Here is a 26338-nt window from a genome sequence, read left to right on the forward strand (position 1 = left end):
GGTGGTTGGAGGGGAAGAAACCACACACACATACATACACACACACGCATGTACGTACGGACGCATACACACACGCACGTTTGCACACACATTCACGTATGCACGCACACAACCACGCACGTATACGTGTACAAGCGCGCTAACACAGAGAGAGAGAGAGAGAGAGAGAGAGAGAAGGGCAGAATGTTAAAAAAGAATAATAATAATAAAATTCAAGTTGTATATGCTTACTCTTTTACCCCTAAAGCTCGTTTTTACTTCACACTCACACACGCACATGCGAGTGCGTGCACACACACAGAAACCACACACACACACACACACCACGCACACATGAGGGGTAGGGTGCGCACGCACGCAAACACACACACACACACACACACACACACACACCACGCACACAAGACGGCTAGGGTGCGCGCACACACACACACAACACACACACACCACACACACACACACACACACACACACACACACGCACGCACGCACACACACAAACATACATACACACACGCGCATATTTTACAATGCACCCATCCACCCACCCACCCACCCACCCCAAGCCCATAAAGCCAACAGATCAGGCATGTTTCCCATCCCTCATTGTTTGCGCTGTCACTGGCTCCCTCTCACCCAACATCAGCAGCTAAAAGTTTACCTGATGGGGTTTGCCAGAGTTCAGCATGATTGATGGGAGGGGGCCGGGGCCGGGGGAGGGGGGCAGACAACAGGGCGGGGGCAGGGGTGGAATAAGATAAGAGGGTGGAATGGGGGTGGGGCGTGGAAGGTGGGTATGGGTGGTATCAGGGCTGAGTACGAAAAAAAAAAACCCGGTGGGGGGAGGGGGACAGGGGGGTGGGGGGGGGGGTTGCATTTACAGGCTTTTCTCGATTTTTGCCAGTTTCTTCCTGGCATAGTTTTGACAACTGGGTGAATCATACTACATACATGGGTATGTGTGTGTGTGTGTGTGTGTGTGTGTGTGACTTCAATGCTCCCATGTGATTCCAACAGATTAAAATACATAAATAAAAATAAAAGGTTAACAGGAGAAAATACAAGAAAATAATTTTAAGGGTGAATCATACTACACACGTGTGTGTGTTTATGTATGTGTGTGTGAGACTTCATGGCTCCCATGTGATTCAAATAGATTAAAATAAATGAATAAATAAATAAAAATAAAGGGTTAACAGGAGAAAGTACAAGAAAAAAAGGAATCATGGCTCCAATGTGATTCCTTTAGATTGAAATAAGTGTATAAATTTTTTTTTAAAAGGCAGTCTTCATGGTTTGTATGTTATTCCTAATGACATTCATGTAAAAAGAAAAAAACAAAACAACGACGGGACAACCCCCTCAGCATTTATTAAACTGTTGATAAATTGCTTAGTCACAGTACCCAAATGCTTCTGGAAGCATGTGTCTTTGCTTAAGTTCAATTGACACACAATAAACTCACACCTTGACTGAAAAACAAGGAGTGATGGCCTAGAGGTAACGCATCCGCCTAGGAAGTGAGAGAATCTGAACGTGCTGGTTTGAATCACGGCTCAGTCGCCAATATTTTCTCCCTCTCCACTAGACCTTGTGTGATGGTCTGGACGCTAGTCGTTCGGATGAGACGATAAACCGAGGTCCCATGCGCAGCATGCACGTAGAGCACGTAAAATGACCCACGGCAACAAAAGGGTTGTTCCTGGCAAAATTCTGTAGAAAACCCACTTTGATAGGAAAAACAAATAAAATTTTTAAAAACTGCACGCAGGAAAAAATACCAAAAAATGGGTGGCACTGTAACGTGGCGACGACCTCTCCCTGATGAGAGCAGCCCAATTTTCACACAGAGAAATCTGTTGTGATAAAAAGAAATACAAATACAAATACAAACATCCAGCAGAAGTGAGCCAAAAATGACTGCAGTTAATCAATGAGTCAATAATGTGATATAAGAGTGCTTAAGTCTGGTGAAAAAGAAATTAATAAACTGACTGTGGAAACATTTTGTGCTTCTTCACCATTTCTTTCAGCCCTTCAAAAGTGCACTGTCATTATAACCGGCATGTATATAAAGAACTGATTTTTTTTTCTTCAAATTTTAAACCAAATTTGGTGTCAAGAGAAAATCAGTTGGTTAAAGTTTACAACAGAAGTAACACACACACACAGAGACAACCGAAGCAGCATTGATTATTGATACAACTTACACTCACTCTGTGTGTATCATAATTCATGAAACTCTAGATAGATCAGTGTATTGCTCAGTGTCTCAAAAAACATAAGTTGGGGTTTTTGGTTTTTTTTAATAACTGGGAGAATTCATTGTACTTGTGTTTCTGTCTTGTATGTCATGGATGGGTATTGCTTGTGAACCAGCTAATGGAGTATAATGTGAATGTCTCAATGTTCAAGTTTTACAACAAAAGGTTTCTATAACTTTGAATTTGACTTCAAGAAAATTAAGCAACACAAAAAAGCACTTAAAAACTGGACTGTTGTGTGTGTGATTGTATGAGTGCTTGTGTGTGTGCACACGCTTGTATTGTGTGTGTGTGTGTGTGTGTGTGCGCGCGCACGCGCGCGCATTCACATGCACATATCTAAGTTCATGTTTGTGGATATGTATGTTTTGTGAACATGTTTCTGTTTATTGCACACATGAATGCACCTCAAGAACCCCTTTCATCCTTTTCATACATTCAAACCGGTTTCAACACAAAGACCAATTACACAGTTTTTTACATTCAAGTGGTACATGTATAGTTTTTAATCTGCTTATAATATAACAGTTCAGTCCAAATTTTACAGATAGTGCTGCACCTTTGTATAGTACTGTTATTTACTACTATGCCGTTACTTTCTCAACATTCCCACCACACACACATTTCTGTACAATTTCATTGTTAAGAGTGTGTGTGAGAGTGTGCATGTGAGTGTGTGTGAGTGTGCGTGTGAGTGTGTGTGAGTGCATGTGTGAGTATGTGTGTGTGTGAGTGTGCTTGAGTATGTGTGAGTGTGTGCATATGATTATGTGTGAGTGTGTGCGAGTGTGTGTGTGTGTGTGTGTATGTGTGTGTGAGTGTGTGTGTGTGTGTGAGTGTGTGTGAGTGTGTGTGTGAGTGTGTGCGTGTGAGTATGTTGGGATGATAGTGTGGATGGGTGTGCATATCAGAAAGTCTGACATACAAAAAAATTCTATCTGAACATACTCATATTTCTAGCACTTCAGTTACCCTAGAAAGATCTGCAATATGTATATCTCAAACACAAATGTTACATCTATCAAGGAGAAATGAATTCTATCCTTGAAAGTACTCTTATAAACTGGCAGTTTGATCAGCACAAGAAAAATCTGTTATATGTGCATCTCCAAAACTATGTCAATGTTACTAAAGCAAGGTAGAAATTTCTGCAGATGCCACAACAAATTAATTTTCTTCCCTGTGATCCTTTTTTTCTTCAGTATAATACATTCCCATATAATTTACACTATCCTTTCCTCTTTTGTTTGAGTGTGAACCAGTCTCACATTTTTGCTACTTTTGTACTAATGTGACTATTTAATAACTTGTTGGTTCATTGAGACGAACAAGGCATAACATAATCAGCTGAATGAGATAATAAATGCAGAACAAAAAACATGATCTTACACTGAATTCATCACTATAACTTTGTAAAACACACATCAATTCCTTCATTTTGTATGTTATACACTCTTCAATTCCAAAGCCATTAGTTATTCATCAGACTGTACAAAAAAATGAACAATAAAGAGTTGTATGCACGAAATTTGTTTTCAAAGTGGCAAGACAAAAGCTCTGTACACTATTGGTACGATGTGTGTACATGTGTGCATACAAACGTGTGTGTTTCCATGAAGTGTATTTGCCGTCTACTCATGTATTTCATGTAAACGTTCTTGTAATAAGGTACCAACTGTGTTATCCAAATACATGTTGTTTCCATGATCTGGGGAGGTTTTCCAAGGGTCAAATCAATGAAAGACTGACAAGGACATAAACGATACAGTCAAACTTCTAAGCAACAACCTTAAAAGCCTTAACAAAAACAGGCTGTCACAAGAACATGTGTATGTTTTCTTCAAATATGCCAGATATTATCATGTAACAAATAAAACTGTGTTGTGGACTTAAATGGCAACAATAACTCAGAGGTCTGCAAGAGCAATTATTCAGGAATGCCACCCACGCAGTAACTCACAAATCTGCACAAGCAATAACCCAGGAATGCCCACAATCTTCAGGGTAAAATAAAAAAGAGAAAAGGTTGTTAAGCACATGCAACAAACGAAGGTGTATTATAATTTTTGTTGTTGATTTTTCAAGTTCATTAGAAGACGAGTGATTGCGAAAAACTAGATCTGCCCGAAGTGAACGTCAAACCAGACAAGCAACTTCAACAATCGTCAGACAGCTGACCTCTGACCCGACCACTGCTGCTGACAAGTATGCTCGTCAGTGAAGGGTTGTCACCTCACCAACTACAGTACATACACGGTATGAAATGTAACTTATTCACATACAATATGCATACACAACGCTTACCTTGCGCGTATGTTCAGATGTACCTGTACATCCATCCACCCCCCCCCCCAAAAAAAACAAAGCAATAAAAAAAAAAAATCCTTCTAAAACATTCCACCCAAAACCAGATCCTGTTCCCACAATTTATAAAACATACACCATGCTCCCAATTCACACACACACACACACACAAAGCAACTCTGCTCTCTTGAACTGCCAGTCCTGTTAGTTTGTTTTGTCATCACTGTTTGTTTTTTTTACAAGGCACAGCAGTGTTTCTTCTTCTTTCTTCTTCGTTCCTAGGCTGCAACTCCCACAGTCACTTGTACGTACACGAGTGGGTTTTTACGTGCATGACCATTTTCACCCCGCCATGTAGGCAGCCACACTCCACTTTCAGGGATTGATTAGCTTTTGTTTCACAGCTCGTATGGTGCATTCAGCATGATTTACATATAAAAAAAAAAAAGAGCCTTTCTTTGTCTTTCCGTGGTGTAAGAAGCACTCAACACACAGAAACAGATAAGAAGCAGACACACATATCGTCCTTGACGGGTAGGTAGGCAGCCACACTCCGTTTTCGGGTGTCTGATCAGAAGGGCAGTCGCAGGTTGGGGCAGGTGTTGAAAACGTAGTCCTTCAGAGGCTGCAGGCAGTGGGTGCCGACAGAGTCCAGTATCCACTCCCGGGCGGCCGTCACCAGGCCGAAGTGCTTGTACTGACCTGCAACATGCCCCAGTGGCTTGAGTTTGTGAAAAAAAAAAACTGTACTGGAACTTGGTAGACCCAAGTTTGAGGCCTGGGTAGGCCTGTTGCTTGTCATTGCCTTTCGTTCCCAGAATCTTGCGCTCATCAATTCCGGTAACATGACGAAGTGAAAACTTATGTGTGCTATTCCGCAGTCTTTGGCTTTGTATTTTTTCCTGTTGATTTTTCTTCATTTTTAAGTCTCCAATACGCAGCCACACCCCCGCGCGTGCGTGCGTGCATGCGTGTGTGTGTGTGTGTCTGAGTGTGTTGGTGTGGTGTGGTGTGGTGTAGAGTGGTATGGTGTAAGTGTGTGTGTGTGTGTGTGTGTGTGTGTGTGTGTGTGTGTGTGTGTGTGTGTGTGTGTGTGTGTGCATAATCCACCATATGTATTGTATTTGTATTTCTTTTCATCACAACAGATTTCTCTGTGTGAAATTCGGGCTGCTCTCCCCAGGGAGAGTGCGTCGCTACACTACAGCGCCACCCCATTTTTTTGTATTTTTTCCTGCAAGCAGTTTTATTTGTCTTTCCGTCCGAAGTGGATTTTTCTACACAATTTTGCCAGGAACAACCCTTTTGTTGCCGTGGGTTCTTTTACGTGCGCTAAGTGCATGCTGCACACGGGACCTCGGTTTATCGTCTCATCTGAATGACTAAATGTGTATTTGTATATGTGTGTGTATACTTAAGCACGCGATTCTTCACATGTTCATTCGCAAACTGTGCTGCAAAACAGACACACACTTATCTCACAAATGCACAGCAAAAAAGCACCAAATTCTACAAGACACACACAAGACGCTCTAGCCCAGCCCAGCCACTGACCGTTGAAGAGCTCAGTCTCGGCAGGGGTCGGGGGGCTGGCCTCGGAGTCCACACAGCGCAGCACCAGTTTGTGTGTAGCCGGGTGACTGGCCAAGGCCCAGGGGTCCTCCACCACCTCCCCCCCACACAGCGTCAGCAGCTGGCTCAGCTCCTCTGGAACACAGGTACCCAGTCTGCAATGTGTTGTGTTGTATTTTGATGGGCGCAATAGCCGAATGGTTAAAGCGCTGGACTTACAATCTGAGGGTCCTATGTTCGAATCTGGGTAAACGGCGCCTGGTGGGTAATGGGTGGAGATTTTTCCCATCTCCCAGGTCAACGTATGTGCAGACTTGCTCGTGCCTGAACCCCTTTCGTGTGGAAACACAAGCAGAAGATCAAATACGCACGTTAAAGATCCTGTAATCCATGTCAGCATTCAGTGTGTTACAGAAACAAGAACATACCCAGAATGCACACCCCCAAAAACAGAGTATGGCTGCCTACATGGCGGGGGAAAATACACGTTAAAGCCCACTCGTATACATTCAAGTGCACGTGGGTTTTGCAGCCCATGAATGAAGAAGAAGATGATGAAGAAGAACTGTTGTATTTTCTTCTGTCAGATCATTTCAACCAACACTAACTGTTCCCCTAAAATCAAACAACAACAAAAAGTGCAGAAAAGTGTGTGTATGAACACTGAAAAGGAACAAAAGACGGGGAAAGGAAACAAAGAGAGAGAGATAATAATAATAATAATAATAATAATAATAATAATATGTATTTGTATTTCTTTTTATCACAACAGATTTCTCTGTGTGAAATTCGGGCTGCTCTCCCCAGGGACAGCACGTCACTTTACTACAGCGCCACCCTTTTTTTTTTTTTGGTATTTTTTCCTGCATGCAGTTTATTTGTTTTTCCTATCGAAGTGTATTTTTCTACACAATTTTGCCAGGAACAACCCTTTTGTTGCCGTGGGTTCTTTTATGTGCGCTAAGTGCATGCTGCACATCTCATCGTCTCATCCGAATGACTAGCGTCCAGACCACTACTCAAGGTCTAGTGGAGGGGAGAAAATATCGGCGGCTGAGCCGTGATTCGAACCAGTGCGCTTAGATTCTCTCGCTTCCAAGGCGGACGCGTTACCTCTAGGCCATCACTCCACTACCATCATGCAGACCAACACTCAAACCTCCCAGGCAGGGAGCTTGTGGCGTTTTACAACAAAATGCTGTACATACATAAACTTACATGCATCAAGCACACCATACACAAACAAGCATGTGCACACACAGCTTTCAGGTTTTAACCATCCTTTTCACTCCAACCAGAGTAATGGAGGACTACTAAACACACAAGCACACACACACCCACACAAGTGTACCCCCACCCACCCAACGCACACACACACCTAGCAGCAGTTCAAGAGGTACAGTAGTAAGTCATCTGTAATGAGGCGCCTCAACTGCATTAATAAAACACACAAAAAGGGTGAGACTTACTCTTTGACATGTCAGAACTGACGCCGACAGGGGCAAAGGCAAACCCCTCCAACAAGCGAGTGGACGACAGACGTGAGAGGCTGGGCCCTCTGTGGTTGTCTCCCTTCACAGTGTCCCCTTGAATCTCAAATGCTGTCTGTTCAACAAACCAGCACATGTGAAAATTTACTGTGCCGTCCAGTTTTCAATGCAAGTCACTGTGTTGTCCAGTTTTCAATGCAAGTCACTGTGTTGTCCAGTTTTCAATGCAAGTCTTTCAATGCAAGTCACTGTGTTGTCCAGTTTTTACTGCAAGTTACTGTCTTGTCCAGTTTTCAATGCAAATCACTGTGTTGTCCAGTTTTCAATGCAAGTCACTGTGTTGTCCAGTTTTTACTGCAAGTCACTGTGTTGTCCAGTTTTCAATGCAAGTCACTGTGTTGTCCAGTTTTGACTCTTCTTCTTCTTTGTTCGTGGGCTGCAACTCCCACATTCACTCGTATGTACACGAGTGGGCTTTTACGTGTATAACCGCTTTTACCCCACCATGTAGGCAGCCATACTCCTTTTTCAGGGGTAGTTTTGAATCAATTCAAAACTACCCCCAGAGGACAACACTCTTATTGCCACAGGTTCTTTTTAGGTGTGCCAAGTGTATGCTGCACACAGGACCCCAGTTTGTCGTCTCATCCAAACGACTAGAGGCCCAGTTTTGATTTTTCAGTCAAACTTTGGAGAAAGGGCTGGAGCGGGATTCAGACCCACACCCTCAGAGACAGAAGAGAAAGAGAGGAATGAGCAGAAATGTGGACACACCTCCGGCACATAGCATCCCTGTGAGAGACTCTGAAGCACCCAGTCAAAGCTCAGCACCCAGCACTGGCAGGCAATGCCTTGGAAATACTTGAGGGTGCGCTCACACACTCGGCTTTCTTTCTCTGTGAACAAAGCGTATTTTTGATTTCATTAGATGATTTACACTTACAAAGGCGCACACACACACACACACTCACACATTCACATACATACATAAACACAGACACACACACATAAACACACACACATACTCAGCTTTTGTCCTCTGTACAAAAAGCACATTTTCAATTTCACAAGGTGATTTTATATGCACACATGCACAAACACACAAACATAAGAATCATCTGATATCACACACAGTGAACTGACATAAGATTATTAAAGAACACACAGTTAGCACCCTCTGTGACTGATCAAAATTTACCTTGACAATTGACACGCCTACCCAAGAGCAAAAAGAAACATTTACATCATTATCTTTAATTACAAACAAAATCAGTTTCTCTCCATGACAGATCAGTGCAATGTTATCATCCACTGCATTTGATGGGCGCAACAGCTGAATGGTTAAAGCGTTGGGCTTTCAATCACAGGGTCCCGGGTTCGAATCTCGGTGGCGCCTGGTGGGTAAAGGGTGAAGATTTTTCCCATCTCCCAGGTCAACATATGTGCAGACCTGCCAGTGCCTGAACCCCCTTCGTGTGTATATGCACGCAGAAGATCAAATATGCACGTTAAAGATCCTGTAATCCATGTCAGCGTTCAGTGGATTATGGAAACAAGAACATACCCAACATGCACACCCTCGAAAATGGGGTATGGCTGCCTACATGGCGGAGTAAATAAACAAAATGGTCATGCACGTAAAATGTTAAATGTTACATGTTTGTCTGAGTGTGTATGTGTGCATGCCTGAAATCTGATTGAATGACACAGGAAACGAATGATGAGTGCCCAATGGCAGCCGTCAGTCGGCTCTACCCAGGTAGGCAGCCTGTTGTGCAAATGACCCCTTGTTTGTGAAGCACTTAGAGCTTGGTCTCCGACCGAGGATAGGCACTATATAAGTATCCATATCAATCAATATCATACATTCCCTAGTATTAATGAGTCCAAGCATCCAACTCACCCATGCAAACCATTCTTTCCTACTCTTCTTTACAGAAGCAGGAAGCAGCTGAAATCACTGCCTTTCATATAAAAATAACAGATGGGTGATGGAAAACCATGCAGTCTTCAGAGCTCGAACCAACTGCCATGTATAACAAAAACAAAGCACAAAAGGCATGAATTCATTCTCCCAAACAGAAGACTGTTACAACAAAGTCACTATGCCATCCCAGACTCACCAATTTTCATGACGAAATTCATTCTCCCAAACAGAGGACAGTACAACAAAGACACTATCCTGTCCCAGACTCACCCGTTTTCATGACGACGTGTGTGACATAGTCGTTGAACTTGCTGTACACTTTACACTCATTAGCCTCGGCCAGCTTGCGGAGCAGACCCTGAATGGACAAACTGCAGCGTGTTACTGTTCAGCAAACACATACACAGTCTCCGGTGAGCTGTAACTGGTATGCATCTCTGAGGTACCTTTGTTCAACGGGACAACCCCTGTTCTCATTCTTACAAAAGACAGTTTTAAGCAGGAGGCACAGAGGTGAATTCTCTGTCAATAATATAAACATCACTACATGTTAATACTTAGTTGGCTTTTTTTTTTCTTTTTTTTTTTTGGTATACAGACTTCCTGAAAAGTTAAGGACCACTTCATGAAAACAGGTATGTTTTCATAATGTTAAAAAATATTGTGATGATTGAAAAGTTTGCAGACTGCATATTATAGTCTACAACCAATACTCAAAGGCTGTTTCAGACACATATGCACCACAAACAGCTTGAAAATCACATCTAAAAAAATTTCAACCAAAAACTGTTATTTCTTCAGTTGTTGATAAACAATTGCTGTGCTTCTCATTGTAAAAAAAAAGAAGAAAAAAAAAGGAAATGTAAGTGCAGCAGCAAGACTCCTGGTTATGAGAGGTACTAACGCTGGCTTCATGTACAACTGTTGGCTGAAAATTCAGCATCATTTCCTCCCTTCTCCCCACCCCCTCCCCTGAGAAGAAAAGTCCACAAGTTCCCATGTGGTCCTTAACTTTTCGTGAACACTGTAGAAAATGCTCCTTTTCTTCACTGGACCCAGATCTCAACACTCAATCTGTCCCCTCTGTAATGTCAGTGAACACTGTAAAGAAAACAGTCCAAGCTCATGAACAGGAAACACATCATGACGATTCTTATCTAAGTATGTCTATTTCACAACATACCAGTTTCCGCTGGTCCAGTCCAGAAGAAATGAAGCCAAACTTCTTCCTCTTCCACCTCGGTAACTCGTCATCATCAACCTGATCGTCCGAATCCACATCAACACTCTCTTTCTTCTCATCAACAGTCAATGAAAGATCCTTCAGCGGACTTGGCAGGGGGCTTCCACTGGAGTCAACACCATCCTCACTGCCTGCACTGACATTCCCTTTGGAAGGGGAACCTTGTTGGGACCTCTCCAAGTCAGACACTTGCATACTGTTCACCTTACTGGACACTGAGAACTGCGACTCGGGTATTTTTTTTACCTTCCCAGACAGACTTGTACTGAACTCTTGAGAATCCTGTTGAACACTGTCGTTTTCGTTAACGTCGTTACTGGCTGGGTCGTTTCGATTTGTCGCTTTTGTGGCAAAGTCCAGCGACTGCCGAACTTTCGTCAGAGAGTGACCAGCTGAACTTGGGGAATCTGCAGCTGCCAAAGACTGGGGTCGCCCATAGAGGTCAGCACGTGCCAGGGAGTGCTTGGTGGGAGGGGGAGGGGAAGGGGAGAGGGGACTAAGGAAGAGGTCACTGCTGTCTTCATCAAAGGTGATCGGACTGTCTCGGTCTTCTTTCCTTTCGTCGTTGAGAGGAGAGAGTGGTCGTTTCGGTTTCACTGAAATCAAACACAAAATTCAATTGAATTCACTTTTCTATGTCATGTTGTTTGTGTTGGGTTTTTTTTTGGGGGGGGGTTTGTTTTTTGTTGTCTTTCTTTTCATTGCTGAGATGGGACTGTGGCTCTTTCAGTTTCACTGAAATTAAACATGAAAGTAAACTGAATTTAGTTTTCTAACGTCATGCTGTTTGATTTTTTTTTCTTTATTCTAAATTTCAAACATGTATTTGCATACACATGTTCAAGAACATGAACAGTATTATACATACACACACACAAGAACACAGAAGGCATACTTATCACTTTGTTGTGAGACATCATCATCATCATTATTATTACTATCATTATCATTAGCAACGAAACTGTCACTATCTTAAATCAGTAGAGAAGTTATCATATCAAACATCAAATCTAACATACTAAACAAACGTCTAGCATCACATGTACTGAAAAGACATTAATCAAGAGTACTACACTTACTGCCAAACACACCCACTCACGCATGCACATACCTGGACCTTTAGCAGCAAGAGGGTCGTCAGCCTCTGCCTTCACTTCACACAGGTAACCGTCCATCAGCCGCTGCTTTGGTTCAGGATGCCTGCTTTCTTCCTCCTCGTCATTGTCATCCTCATCGTCGCTGGAAATGCGCCGACATCGCCTGGCCCTTTTGACCCCTGAGGATGACTTTCCCCGCCTGCTGGACCCCCGGTTCTGTGTCCTTCCTCTCTTCTTTGCTCTGTGACCTGGAAGAGAAAACAAGGGGGTTGGTTTGGGGGCTATGGGGGGGGGGGGGGGGGGGGTTCTCAGCAATTTGGGACTTTTTTTTTCCTGCTCTACGACCTTCAAGAGAATAGGAGGTTTGTTTTTTTCTCAGCAATTTGGGATGGGAGGGGGGGAGGGGGGTTCTCAGCAATTTGGGACTTTCTTTTTTTCCTGCTCTATGACCTTCAAGAGAATAGGAGGTTGGTTTGTTTCCTCAGCAGTTTGGGACTTTTTCTTTCCGCTCTATGACCTTCAAGAAAATAGGAGGTTGGTTTGGTTTTTTTCTCAGCAGTTTGGGACTTTTTCTTTCTGCTCTGTGACCTTCAAGAGAAAACAAGGAGGTTAGTTAGATTTTTTCTTCTCAGCAATTTGGGACTTTTTCTTTCTGCTCTGTGACCTTCACGAGAATAGGAGGTGGTTGTTTTTTTCTCAGCAATTTGGGACTTTTTTTTCCCCCTCTATGACCTTCAAGAGAATAAGAGGTTAGATGACTTTTTCTTTCCGCTCTGTGACCTTCAAGAGAATAGGAGGTTAGATGACTTTTTCTTTTCGCTCTATGACCTTAAGAGAATAGGAGGTTAGATGACTTTTTCTTTCCGCTCTATGACCTTCAAGAGAATAGGAGGTTAGATGACTTTTTCTTTCTGCTCTGTGACCTTCAAGAGAATAGGAGGTTAGATGACTTTTTCTTTCTGTTCTGTGACCTTCAAGAGAAAACAAGGAGGTTGGGTTTTCTTTTCTCAGCAATTAAAGACTTTTTTTTTTTTGTTGTTGTTGTATTCCACTGATGATGGATGATGATGGGAGTGATGATGCTGCTACTATGGGGGTCCATTTAGGTTTGGGGCTACCTGACAAGGCTGTACTACTGTAATGTATCGCACGCAGCTATACCAGGCTGAGAGAGACAGAGACCTGCAGTGTTAAGGAGTTTGGGCAACGCTCCCAAAGATGCATCCATGAAGTGGCACCAAAGCAAGAAAAATTCGGGTGGGTGGGGGATCCCTTTACCTATCCCTCTGGCTGACTTTGCCTTGCAGAGGGAAAGCTTAAATTAAGCTACGACTGGCAGACACATCTCTAAAGTTGTGCCATGAGAGAGCTGATTGAGAAAACTGTTTTCAGTCTGGTCAAGGGTCGTTCTCATTTTTTTCACTTTCCCAAACCGATGTCAGGTACCCATATCACACCTGGAAGGGAGTGAGGAAAATCAGAGTAAACTGCCTTTTCCAAGAACACCATGCCAAAACTGGGACTCAAATTCTCATCACTACATATAAGTACCAAATAGACAAAATATATAATGACACATATATTCTTCTTCTTTGTCTTCTTCTTCTTTCTTTGTGGGCTGCAACTCCCACATTCACTCGGATATGTACACCAGTGGGCATTTACGTGTATGACCATTTTTACCCCGCCATGTAGGCATCCATACTCCATTTTCAGGGATGTGCATGCTGAGTATGTTCTTGTTTCCATAACCCACCGAACTCTGACATGGATTACAGGATCTTTAACATGCGTATTTGATCGTCGGCTTTGAGTATACACACGAAGAAGGTTCAGGCACAAGCAGGTCTGCACATATGCTGACCTGGGAGATGGGAAAAATCTCCACCCTTTACCCACCAGGCGCCGTTACCGAGATTCAAACCCAGGACCCTTAGACTGAAAGTCCTCTTCCACACTCGGCTATAACACCCGTCACACACACATATATAAGTATCAACACTCACAAATGAAAAACGAACCTGAACTTTCTTCCACATCATCATCAGAGCTGTCATCAGAGGCCAGAGCAGACACAGCCTCACTCTTGACGGGCGCACTGATCTCCTGATGGTCTCCGTTGCTGTCTGACCTGGAGGACTGGCCTTGCAGCTTGGCCTCCACCTCCGCTATCTCTCTGCGCAGCCTGTCCAGCTCGCTCTCCATTTTGCTGCGATCCTGTTCACCAGGACAGACGGACAGAGAGGTTTTGGAAAAACGTGAGCATTACACTAAAGCTAAAAATGAAAGTGAGATAGATCTATCTTATCGGCTGACTTGATCTATCAACTGAAACAGTTTTATCGTAACATAAAAGTATAAGGAATTTTGTTTTAATTTACTCCATCCCCGTCCCCCAACACACACACACACACATGCATACACACACACACACACACACACACTGTGACACACACACACAACCAAAACAGGGTTATTACATAGGCTCATTTTGTTCACATGTGATCAAAAAAAAAAAAGAGTAATTTACACATATATAATGAGAATGAGAACACACACACGTATGCATACATATAAATAAAACGGTTTTTTTCACACTCACAAACTCACATGTATAATGTACATAAGCATGGACGCTTACCAAAATTATGTATCGACTGCAAAAAACGCTGACCAGAGACGAGGCAGAAACAGGGGAAACGAGAAACGAAGCAAACAGGGCATGAAAAGAGGGGAGAGCATAAGAGACGGGAGGAGTGAGTGACTCAAGGAATCAGCAAGCGCACAGTACAGTACAGACAGCCAACAGGTAAAGTGCAAAAAGACAAAGAACGATGGACAAGTGAGAAAGAAAAATTAGAGCTTAACCCCTTGACTGCTGATCCTTGGAGAAAAGAGATCAGTGTGGCATGAGTTTGAAAGGCAGTGAATTGTGTGTGTGTGTGTGTGTGTGTGTGTGTGTGTGTGTGTGTGTGTGTGTGTGTGTGTGTGTGTGTGTGTGTGTGTGTGCGCATTTGTGTATGAGTGTATGTGTGTGTGTTTGTGTATGTGTGTATGTGTGTGTGCGTGAACCAATGGTGTGATAGATTTCCCTGGACAAAGATTAAGGCAGTCCCAAGTGGAAGAAGTCCAAATAAAGAATGGTGACTGATGATTATGATTATAGTACTAATATAGCACCTATCCTCGGTCGGAGACCAAGCTCTAAGCACTTTACAAAGAAACTCAGGGTCATTTGCACAACAGGCTGGGTAGCCGACTGATGACATTCGTTTCCTGTCATTCAATCAGATTACAGGCACGCACACAAACATACACAGATATGTAACATTTTACGTGTATGACCTTTTTTTTTCACCCCTCCACATAGGCAGCCATACTCTGTTTTCAGGCAGGTGCAGCCTGGATATGTTCTTGTTTGCATAACCCACCGAATGCTGACATGGATTACATGATCTTTAACAAGCGTATTTGATCTTCTGCATGTGCATACGTACAAAGTGGATTCAGGCACTAGCAGGTCTACACATATGTTGACCTGGAAGATCAGAAAAATCTCCATCCTTTACCCACCAGGTGCGGTTACCAATATTCAAACCCGGGACTCTAAGATTGAAAAAATCTCAACCCTTTACCCACCAGGCACAGTTACAAAGATTCAAACCTGGGACTTTCAGATTGAAAGTCCAATGCTTTAACCACTCGGCTACTGCACCCGTCAACTCTTTGTTATCTCAGTGAGGTGACAGCCCTTCACTGACCAGCAAGCTGATCAGCCCAGCCCACCACAAAGGGACCGTTTCAGGGCTGATCACTTGTCAGTTCCTAAAATCAGTCAAAGAACACAAAATAATATTAACTCACTCCGGACCATGGAATGCTATAGCGTTTCTGATGTAAGGTAGCATTCCAGACGATGGAACGATGCAGCGGTTTCGACAATTAAAATTTTGTCAACATTTTCCTCATGGGGTAGCATAAAAATTGCAGCTAGAACGGGCACTGCGAATGTGTCAAGGGTCAAATGTAAAGTTTCTTCATGTGGTCCCATAACTGATAACAATACGCTCGCTGGCCAGCCGTTGACCTTGGTACCCCACATGACAAGGTAATCTACAAACGTATCGAAAATGGCGTCGCAGGTGATACAAGTGGAAATTTTTGAAACAAACTAGATCACAACAGCAGCTTTTTACTGCTGCTAAAGTAATTGAAATGCTTCAAACTGAAATTTTCGACATCGACGAGGATGATAAGACGTTGAATAAAGTATCTGCAGTGAAGAAAGCTACCAGCAAGAAGGTACTGACAGTGACTCAGCTTCTGAGGGCTGTGAAGAGAGGGAGGGGGGTGGGCATACACACGACGTCAGAAGAGCAGCCAGTGGGTCAAGCACAGGGAGTTTCATTCAGACACTTTGTGTTTTGTATTTTTTGTGATTTTTTTTCCTAACCCTAACAAATGGGTCGTCTGCAGGGGAAAGCAAGGGAGAAAACTGTTCGTCCAGAGTGAGTTAAAAGATTCAATGAACCAAAGTTAAAAGAAACAATTCACTGACGTCTCACTTGATCCACATTCAACTGAAACCATGTATTACTGCAACAGTGAAAAAAGATCAAATGATCAATGACGTTAGTCTCAGACCATGTAAAAAGCTTATCAGGCGGAGCTAAGGGGATGAATGAAAGCAGTGACCGACCTGTGTGGTGAGAATTTCACTCTGACTGGACACTGCACTGGATGAGGTGAAGTTCAGCTGGAGGCTGGCCTCACTGTCCCCTTCAGAGCCTGCACACATTTGTATGGTAGTCAGTCCTGTTCCACAATGACCATCAGAACTAGCAGAGGAGGCAACTGCTGTCCCAGCTATCTGGGCGAGAATCCTCCTCAAAGCCTGCATACATAAGTATGATAGTCGTGTTTGACTGTGACCATCAGAACAGCAGAGGAAGGTTACTGCTGTCCCAACTATCTGGGCCAGAACTGGATTATTGTGGACAGTGTCTTGCCCGAGCTATTTCCCCACTCTCTCAGCCAAGAGGGTTTAGGACACTCAGCATTGGGATGGTTCCCAACAGCCAACTAGCCCCCACAAGGCAATTTTGCCTCCAGGTTTGGGAGTCATAGTCCTTCACAAAGACTAACCTGTAAACGAAATCCCACTGCAATGGAGAAACCATTGATAGTACAGCTCTCACTTTGCTGTTGGCCCAATTGTAAACTTACGGCAATCTGTGATATAAGCTGATACATTTCAGCAGCTACAGGGCTGTCCAACACACAGTCCATCCCTCACTGCCTGAATATCACAAAATATATCATCCACTTCACAATACATCTAGAAAGTTTCAGCTTCAAGGTGTCAGAGCATGCAGATACATCCATATAAGCTACACCACATCTGCTGTAAAAAATATTTTTTAAATGTAATAAAAAAAAAAAGAAGAAGAAAAGGCAGCAGTCTGCTGATGCCTGACCTTCCCACAAACCCAACACACTAGTTAGGCCTCGAGAGCCTCCCCTATCCCAGGTTTGTGTAAAAACTGTACATGTATATAAATGAAATGAAATAATAAGACAAAATAAACAAACAGGTAAATAAATTAAAATATTGTGAAGGGAAAGTTACATAGAAGACAAGAATGAAATCTATAAAGTGTTCACTGAACCTATCTTGATTTTTAGCAATACTGTTTCGGTCTGTTTGTTTGCTTGTTTTTCAGCCTTCCTGAGGAGGACAGAATATAAAATACCTGCATTATCCTCAACCTTCAACAATCTCAGCCAGCTCTATCTCACTGTCTCTCTTACACACACACACACACACACACACACACACACAAACACCACTTAACACACACACACACACCAAATAACACACACACACACACTATACACACATTGACAGACACACAACACTTACACCACTAATACCCATACAATCCATATCCAAATGTAAATTTTTTTATCAATCTCCCAAATATTCCTCAAAAAGGTTTGTTTTGTTGTTGTTGGTTGGTTGTTTGTTTTCATCAGACACACACACACACAAAGAAACAGTGAAAAAGGGACACAGATAGCAGGGGAGGTGGAGGAGAGACAGACCAACAAAGAGAGAGAAAATCAAGCAAGGGAGAACACAAACACAAAATAATCACCATGATCAGAATCATTGTCTGAGTCGCTGATAATGACTGCAGGCTTCTTCCTCTTCCGGGCCACCACTCTGTCCTCCTCAGAAGATGATGTGAGGGTCTCAGGTCCCCCTGAAAGCCCCGGCTGTCCCTGGCTGTCTGCTGGGATCTTCCCAACTTCCTCCCTCACCAGCCTTTCAGTGGAAACCGTTTCTTCTTCTCCCTCCTCCCTTCCTTTGTCCTCCGCCGCACGGGACTGTTTTCCATTCTGTTCTGTTCTGTCAATGTTTCTCTTGCTGAGAGAATCACTGTGGTCAATGGATTTGAGTTGTTCACTGATGACTGCATGATCTGCTGTCTCCTGCGGGCTTTGTTCAGCTAGGCCTCCTTCACCGTGTGTGTTTTCATCATCTTCTTCATCTTCATCATCAAATCTCAGGTCAAAACTCGGAGGAGGGATGGTTGCATCCTCCATACTAGCTGGTACTGATGACTGGTTTACAAACTGTGGCTTCTGGGTCTGACTCTTGTCCGAGGACTGAGAGACCGGGGTGGGTTTGTCCACAGTGTCTTCAGATCCACTGCAAGTGACTGCTGGCTCTTCGTGCACCGACTTATTTTCTGCTGGTCTGGGCCATGTTTTATTCTGATTTTCATTGTTTGACTGAAGATTCATTTTTCCAGAGTCTGCAGAAATGCCAACATCATCGACTTCCATCAAATCACTGTCGTCAGAAACTTGAATAAGTGCCTGGCGCTGACCTGCAAGCCGCTCCTTGCTGCTGAGTTTCTGGCACACTGACAAGTCTGCCTCTGATGTGTGCATATCAGTCTTGATTCCCGACTCAGAGTTTTCAGCATTGTTAGTATCATGTGCCTTGGACGTCCTCTGTCCAACAGAATCAGATGGTTCTGCTTTGTGTCGAGCAAGTCCACGCACAGTCTTTTTCCTCAGATGAAATGGTGATATTTTGGACCTGGTGCTGGGAGTCACACTTTCAGTACTCTCCTTATCCATTGACTTTTCCATGTTACTTAATTTTGTGTCACCACCGCACTTGTCATCTCTATCACTGTTTCTCTGCTTTGCATTGATGCAGCTGAGTTCATGTTCACCTGCAGATGAAGAAAGCTGGTCTTTTTCACACTGTCCTTTTCCTCCTTTGCTTTCTGTGTTTGTTTGAGAAAGTTTGCTTCCCTGGAGACTTTGCTGTGCGCCACTGTCAGCTTCTTTGTCAAACTCTTCTGACAAGTTCTTCTGCTTTCCTCGATACCTTCTCCTCTTGATGGACAGAGGTGTCTTGCTTTCCAGAGGGCTGCCACCCAAAGAAAAACACTTTCGTTTTGTTCTTCTGAGAACTGGAACTGCGTCACAGTCATCGCTATCTGAAGCAAGTGAGGTTGTGCGAGGAGGAGCACTGCTGACAACTTTGTCCTGGACGCTGGATGGAGATTTGGATGGGAACGGCTCTGGTGCTGGAAGAGGGGAACTAGGTTTGTGATCATGGCGTTTTCTCTTCCCGCTGGCAGGAGTTGTGTGATCTGCAACTGACAGGTTTCGTCTTGGAGATTTCAGGGTAGGGGAGGGATAATTTTCTGTGTCTGTTGTATCAAAGCTGATTTGGGGACTTCTTTTTCTGTCAGATTGTTGACTGGATTCAGCACATTCTGGCAAAGAATCCTGGACAACTGGCAACGAGTCCAGGACAACCTGCTGAGACAGAAGTGAAACACTCTGTTCCTCAGGTTTCTCCAAGTACTGAGTGTCAGGAACCAATAACTCAGATGCTGCTTGATCACCACTCAAACAAACTCTATCTTCATCAGGACCTTTACTAAATTTACTCATCTTCTGAGATGCTGTTGATGTGGATTCACACCCTGTCTCTTCTGATTCATCCACACAGGTTCTGTCATCTAGAGTAGGGTAGTCAGGTCCAAGAGTCTGACTTACAGCTGGTGCTGGCAAGCCATCCAGTTTGCCTTCAGACTGACGTGTAGAGTTTGGCCTGATTGTAGAATTTCCTCCAATACCCTGTAAAATGGACTGACTGGGGGATGTTGTGGCTGATCCAGACGACTGCTGGACGTTACTTTCAGACATACCAGTGGTGGACTGTTTTTCACCTCCAGCAGGCTGAAGGAGAGACTGACTGGGTGTTGCAGAAGCCGATGAAGGTGGGTTGTCACTGTTCAAGCTTGAAATGACTGAGGGTTTATATCCATCCATAGCAGGGCCATGTGAAATCTCTGGGGACTGAGTGGGACTGGACGTATCAGTGTGTGAAGAGTTTACGCCAAGTGTGGAGGAACTGGTGTGGGTGGGGGTGACTTCACTTGACTTTTGGCTGTCACTGGAACCTTTCCCTTTGTCCCCATCTTGTGCCCTGGAACCTGCAGGCACCATGCTTGCTTTGCTGTGAACTTCTTCTGTCCCCATGGTTTCTGGAATCTGTGTGACTGAAGCAAGGCTTTGTGGAGTTTGTGTTTCAGCAGAGTCCAAATTCAGATCCACTGTTTCTTTAGTACGAGGCTTGCTAAGAGGACTACTTTTCCTTTTTTTCTCACTGCTCTTTCTGTCGACTGATTTCTTTAATTCTGATGGAATGTCAGTTTTATTGGTGAGACTTTGTGGAACGATGTCATCATCTTGTGTGCTTTGTCTGGCAGAATATTTCTGTTGCACCTCCTCTGGTTGCAAGACTGAAAAAAAAAGTGTCCTTTATACACAGTAGTTATTGGTTACAAATCAAAAAGTCAATTCTGGTGCACATTTCAAGTGGAAACAAAAAGGAAAAATGTATTTGGCAAACACCAGCTTTTAGTTCTGGAACAGCAACTTAATTTCCTTGCCAGCTATAATTCACTGGTAAAGTGACTGCTTATTTAGCTGACCAGTAATAGCAGTGTTCAATCACCAAGGACCATACTTGCTCCATTAAAAGGAAGTCCAGCTAACAGTACTGAAAACTCGAAATTTCAAATAAAATCAAGTATTCTCCTGTAAAGCTATCTGTAAGTTAAGAACATCTACTGACATCAACACATGTGACAGTATTGAGAGCTATACCAAGAAGTACAATTATGCAAAGGACAGAATCTTGTACATTTCATTTTACTTATGTTGCTTATGTTGCAAATGTGTTGTTTCTCAGACTCATTTTCTTCAATACATTTTGGTGGCAACAAAAGTGTCCTTTATTATGAACATTTATGAACAAATCAAAGGACAAAAAAGGCAATAATATAATATTCCCTCCACATTTTCAGCCAGATACACATCTTAAAACAAAATTGCACACAACCGTGTAATCACATAGTTGCAATACCTACAGGTTTGACCTTGATAACCTCTGAACTCAGTTGACTATACCATCACTTAGCAGTGTCTGAAACACTCACCTATGTCTGGCTCCTCAAACTCATATTCTGCAGGATCAATGTCAAGGTCCTCAGTGGATGAGCTGTCACAATCTCTGTCAGGATCAGCATCTCCTGAACAGTACAACCACTGACACTGACTTCACACATGTATTTTATCCATCCACGATCATGATTAAGCAGTGCGGGGTAAAACAGTAATAATAATAGCAATAGAGCAACAATAACATCATGTTCTTATTGGTAAGCTTCTACGTAATGAAGTGGCGCTGCGAGCAGGATTCAAACAGCAGAAGAACTTTCACGTTAAGTCCAATAGCAACAACAGTGTTTTTCTTTATGCTTCTTTGCTGTATATTTTGTAAATGGTTTTAAAAATATACACATAAAAAAACTTTAAAATCTAAAGTTTCTAGAAAGGACAGAGGTTTCAAATGTATTTGTACTGTGTTGTGTTGTGTAACCTGTCATGCCTGTAACTAAAATAATGGAACAAATGACAATCATATACCAAGTGTCTTAAACTGTGTTAGATTCCAGTCCATTTTTAGGTCGGGGCATGTATATTACCTTCGAATCTACTTTGCTCCCAAGCACTGCTTTAGTTTTTTTCAACATTTACAAATGAATATATTTCGTTTATCTTATCATAATTGCTAAAACTTCTGATGATGCAATAAACAAATCGGAAATGGGGTCGCCTTGTCTACATGCTTTTAGCATTCTAAACCAAGATAAGGTCTGTCCATTGAGTCACTACTACTGTAGATTTAATGCTTTATGAATGGTTGTCATCCATCCACATACATCTTTAACAAAATAAAATGATTTCAAAACTTTAACATAAACTGCCAGTCCAATGAGTCAAAAGCTTTTTCAATTTTTTTTTTACAAATCAGTGAACCTGGAAGTTTACTTTTTTGCAAATAATTCATAAGATCATCAGCCTTCTCCAATAATCTATTGGTATTTATCACTGAATTAAGATTTCACTTTTATCTTCACTAATAAGTTCACTAGTAAGTTTTGGAATCTCCACCCCTGCCCACCCACCCACCCCCTTTTTTTTCTTTTTCTTTTTTTTTCTTGCTATTCATTATTTTCAGTGAATATCTGGAGAGCATAAAAATAAAAGCTCTACTGAAGTTTACAATATTACAATATGAGGCTGATGGGCCTTTAATAAAAAAAAATATTAAAAAATCAAATCTGATACCTTTTTTCTTCTTTTTTTTTTCTAAATGTGGTATTGACTTTTCACTCAGACTTTTTTCTTCACTGTCATATTGAATATACACACTAAGAGTAAGACATGGCTCACCTTTCTCTGTCACTGTAGTCATGACCTTTTCTGTCTTTGAATGTTGACGTCTTCTTCTTTCACTTCTTCCGGCCTTGTCAGTGCCATCTGTACTGGAAAACAAACTAGAGGTCGCTTCATGCTGCTCTCTTACTTCTTCATCTTCCGCTGTTGAACTTGGTGGCTGTGGTGCAGTCACTTCTGGGGCTAGTGCCATCTCTTTGCTTTCTTTGTCTTGCCGATCCTTGACACTTCCAGAGAGACAAGCAGTAACAGGAGATGAATCTTCACTGAGAGTTGACGGAATGACGGTAACCGGTGCTGAACTGTTGCTGACACCTTTCTTCTGCCTCCTAAGACGACCAGCGAATCTTCGAGGAGATACAATTGGACTCTGAGGTGCAGCGCTGCCTTTTTTCTCTGTTCTTCGACAACCTGCTTTCAGCAGGTGATGGGGACGCTGGCTTGCCTTTAGCTTTGAGGACAGCAGACGGAGAAGCGCACTGAAGACTTGGCGCTTTCAATGAATGCTCTGGATCACTGTCACTGAGACAATTTTTATCCTGATGAACTGAGGCGGAGGTCTCAACTGATGCTGCTGTTGCGTTTATGTCTTGTTTTCCGTGCTCTGCTTTGAGGCTCACATCAGCCGAAGCAGTTTCTTTCTGAATGTCTTCACAGTCAGCAAGCACAACCTGGCCGTGCCTTGATGACCTTCTTCGCCTTGCAGACTGCATGATGGGTGTGGTGAACTTGGGCAGTGCTGCCCCTGCTGCCGGTGAGGGGACAACGATGCTGGAGGAGGCTGGGGATTGCTGGGCAGACAACTGTGTCTCAGGCACACTGACTACTGTTTTACTTGGCACTGATGGGCTCCACCTGGATGAAAAGCTCAGCTCACAGGTTGGGGTTTCCTGTTTTTTTGTTTTCGGAGTGGCTGATGCTGATTTTCGGTTTCAGCAGATATGGAACTGATGGATTCCTTGATGCTGGGAAGTGTTTCATTTATTTCAGTTGGTTTTACACTCCTTTCTTCTGAATTCTGGCCTGCAAGAGGCCACCCTGAAATGACGTCAAACTTTGCATTATCTGGGAAGATTGAACTCTTAAGGGCCGCTCATCATCTATGGGGCCAATAAGACAGAAGCCATCATCACTATTTTCATCTTCTTCAGTCAGTGCAATTGCTTCATCATGATGAATATTCATACTGTTGTCATTTCCATCAGCTGACATATCCTTCTCACCTTCTGTGTGCATACTTTCAATACTGGCTTGAGCTTCTTGGGTACTGAACAACAGATCATAATCTTCAGCTTGTCCAATCCAAGAAACAAGCTGCTGTGTCTGCTCCTCCCGTATTTTCTCAGCTTCAGGGCTTTCTTTTTTGTTGCTACACTTCCTCCGTCTGTTCCGTTGTTGAGGAAGCTCCTTTCCCCCTTCATCTGAGCTTTTCTGAGCAGATTTCGTTTTGCTTTGAGTCTTCAGGCTGGATCTGGTGCTTGGCCTTGCAAAAGGAGTACCTGATACACTTTCTCTATCCACAATGACACAGTCTGTGCCACGGGCGGGCATGTCCTGTGACTTCTCTGAGCAGTTTATATGGTCAGGGGCAGTGGCAGTATCACCTGTCTGAGTCGGGTCCTTTTCGTTTTTGTTTCCCGCAGTCACAGCATTTGTGTTAGACGTCATGTCCGACACTGCGTCAGAGAACCTAACACTCTTCTTCTCACTTGCACCCAAGCTGAAAGGTTGGATGACCGGTGGTTTTCCTGTCTTCTCTTTAGATCTTGGTCGTCCTCTCTTCTTGGACTTGGCCACAGGTGTGTGACCAACAACAAACAAATAGGGGTCAGCAGGCGGTGAGTTTTCCTCAGCTCGAACGGTCTCTCCACTAACATCCTGATGATTGCCTGCACTTTTTCTCTTGAAAATATGCTTTTTCCTTATTGGTGGAGTGAGCATGAACTCTTCATATTGCTCTGGTACACTTGCGGTTGATGTCTGGTTTCTGTCTTCCTGGTCATGAACATCTTTAACAACGCCTTTTTCAGTTTCCTCACTTTCTGCCACAGCATCACTCACAGTCACAGCATTCATTTCAGCATCTTGCACAATGCTATCAGTGGTTCTTCCTTGAGTTTCCTTATTTTGCTTGTGATCATGGCAGGATTTGTTCTCTTCTTTGCTTTGCTCTGATCCTACACGTTGGTTGTCACTGGTGTGCTTGTGACCTGAAGTCTGCTGGTCAGAGGGCAAACAGGCAATCCAGTCTTCCACTTTCTGGTCTGAAATGTGTCTGCTGGCAGAGCGCCTGCTGTAAGTTTTGGTGATCACAGGGAGTGGCCGTTGGAACTGTTGTGTGGAGGAGATACTACCATCATCACTGGAGTTTTGTGAACTGTGTGTAAGACCAGAGTTTTTTCGATCGTCATTTTTTCTCTTGCAAGGTGAAAGCTTTCTGGATTCTGTCAAGTTTTCCTTGTCAGCCTCTGGCCTGGTTTCAAGATTCTTTACATTTCTTCTAGTCACCTGCTTGGAAAGCCTCTCTTCGTGTTTCATTTCAGACTGCTCTTTGAAGGGTTCTTCTCCCTCTGTGGGACTTTTTTTCTGGCCATGAGAAGGACTCTTTCTGATCTGAAGCTCTGTTTCTTCACCTGATCTGATTACCTCACATTCCTGGACCTGTAATTCTTCTGCTGACCTAACCACTTCATTTCTCTGGGCTCCTACTTGATCATCAGTACCGATCGGCTCACATCCTCTTGACTCTCTCTCTGCTGCTGCTCCTGTGGCTTCATCTTCTTGGGCACCTAGATGGCGATCAGACTTTACTTTTTGATTGCTTTTTTCTTGTTCTGTGCTACCAGATGTTTGCTGTACAGGCAAGGGTTCTTGCCGGGTCTCTTTTTGCAAGCCACAAGAATTTTCATCTAAATACTGCAATAACTGATCATTGGTAGTACTATTAGTGGCTGCTGCTGCTGCTCTTGCTTTAGATCTTGGTCTGCCTCTGGTCTGTCTTGAGGTGGCTGCTCTAATGGAGGATGGAGAGGTGGAAACCCTTGAAACTGAAGGACTTTTCTGTGTGTAGTTTTGATGACTTTTGCTGAAAAAAAGTGAAAATATATCAGATTAATAACCTTTCAACAAAAAAATCTGTCTATACGCATAACAGAAATTGATGCTCTTTATTCAGCCATACTGGTGTGGTGAAAGCACTTACAGCTTCAGTTCCTTTGCACATCACTGGGGTGGATAAGTCAGTAGTTGTGTGTTTGTGGAAGATTGCCATAAATGCTGTTATGATTCTGTTCATGCCCAGCTGACTACACGGGCCATCTCAAAAGCTCAGTCTTCGCCAAGTCAACAATGAAATGCAGGTGTGCCAGTACAATGTGTGTGTGTGTGCAATGTGTGTTTGCATATGTATATATATATATATATATATATGCATTAGCATACACTGATATGATCCCACTTCTGCTGTCTTTCATTTCAAACAAAGATAAAAACAAAATTCTGTGTTAACCTGTTCTTACCTGGGCACTGCAGGCACTGCAAATCCATCATCAGAAATAAGAGAACTGTCCAATTCTCCCGCATCCAGCAGAGGTTCATCAGCT

The 26338-nt window shown here is 43.1% G+C and overlaps 1 protein-coding gene across 1 annotated transcript; it reads right to left on the reverse strand.

Annotated features, from left to right (window-relative positions):
• Nucleotides 1-3088: 3088 nt before the first annotated feature.
• LOC143299437 (uncharacterized) lies at nt 3089-23689 on the reverse strand. The gene is made up of 12 exons (XM_076612636.1): nt 22734-23689; nt 21434-21526; nt 18056-20734; nt 16597-16685; nt 13919-14114; nt 11912-12145; nt 10741-11396; nt 9828-9915; nt 8405-8526; nt 7610-7745; nt 6123-6275; nt 3089-5270 (listed from the first exon to the last, which is right to left on the reverse strand). The coding sequence occupies exons 1-12, from the start codon at nt 22927-22929 to the stop codon at nt 5140-5142; spliced, it is 4773 nt and encodes a 1590-aa protein (XP_076468751.1). The 5' UTR covers nt 22930-23689; the 3' UTR covers nt 3089-5139.
• Between the last annotated feature and the right edge of the window lie 2649 nt (nt 23690-26338).

Source organism: Babylonia areolata, chromosome 2 (genome assembly GCF_041734735.1).
Source record: "Babylonia areolata isolate BAREFJ2019XMU chromosome 2, ASM4173473v1, whole genome shotgun sequence".
Taxonomy (NCBI): domain Eukaryota; kingdom Metazoa; phylum Mollusca; class Gastropoda; order Neogastropoda; family Buccinidae; genus Babylonia; species Babylonia areolata.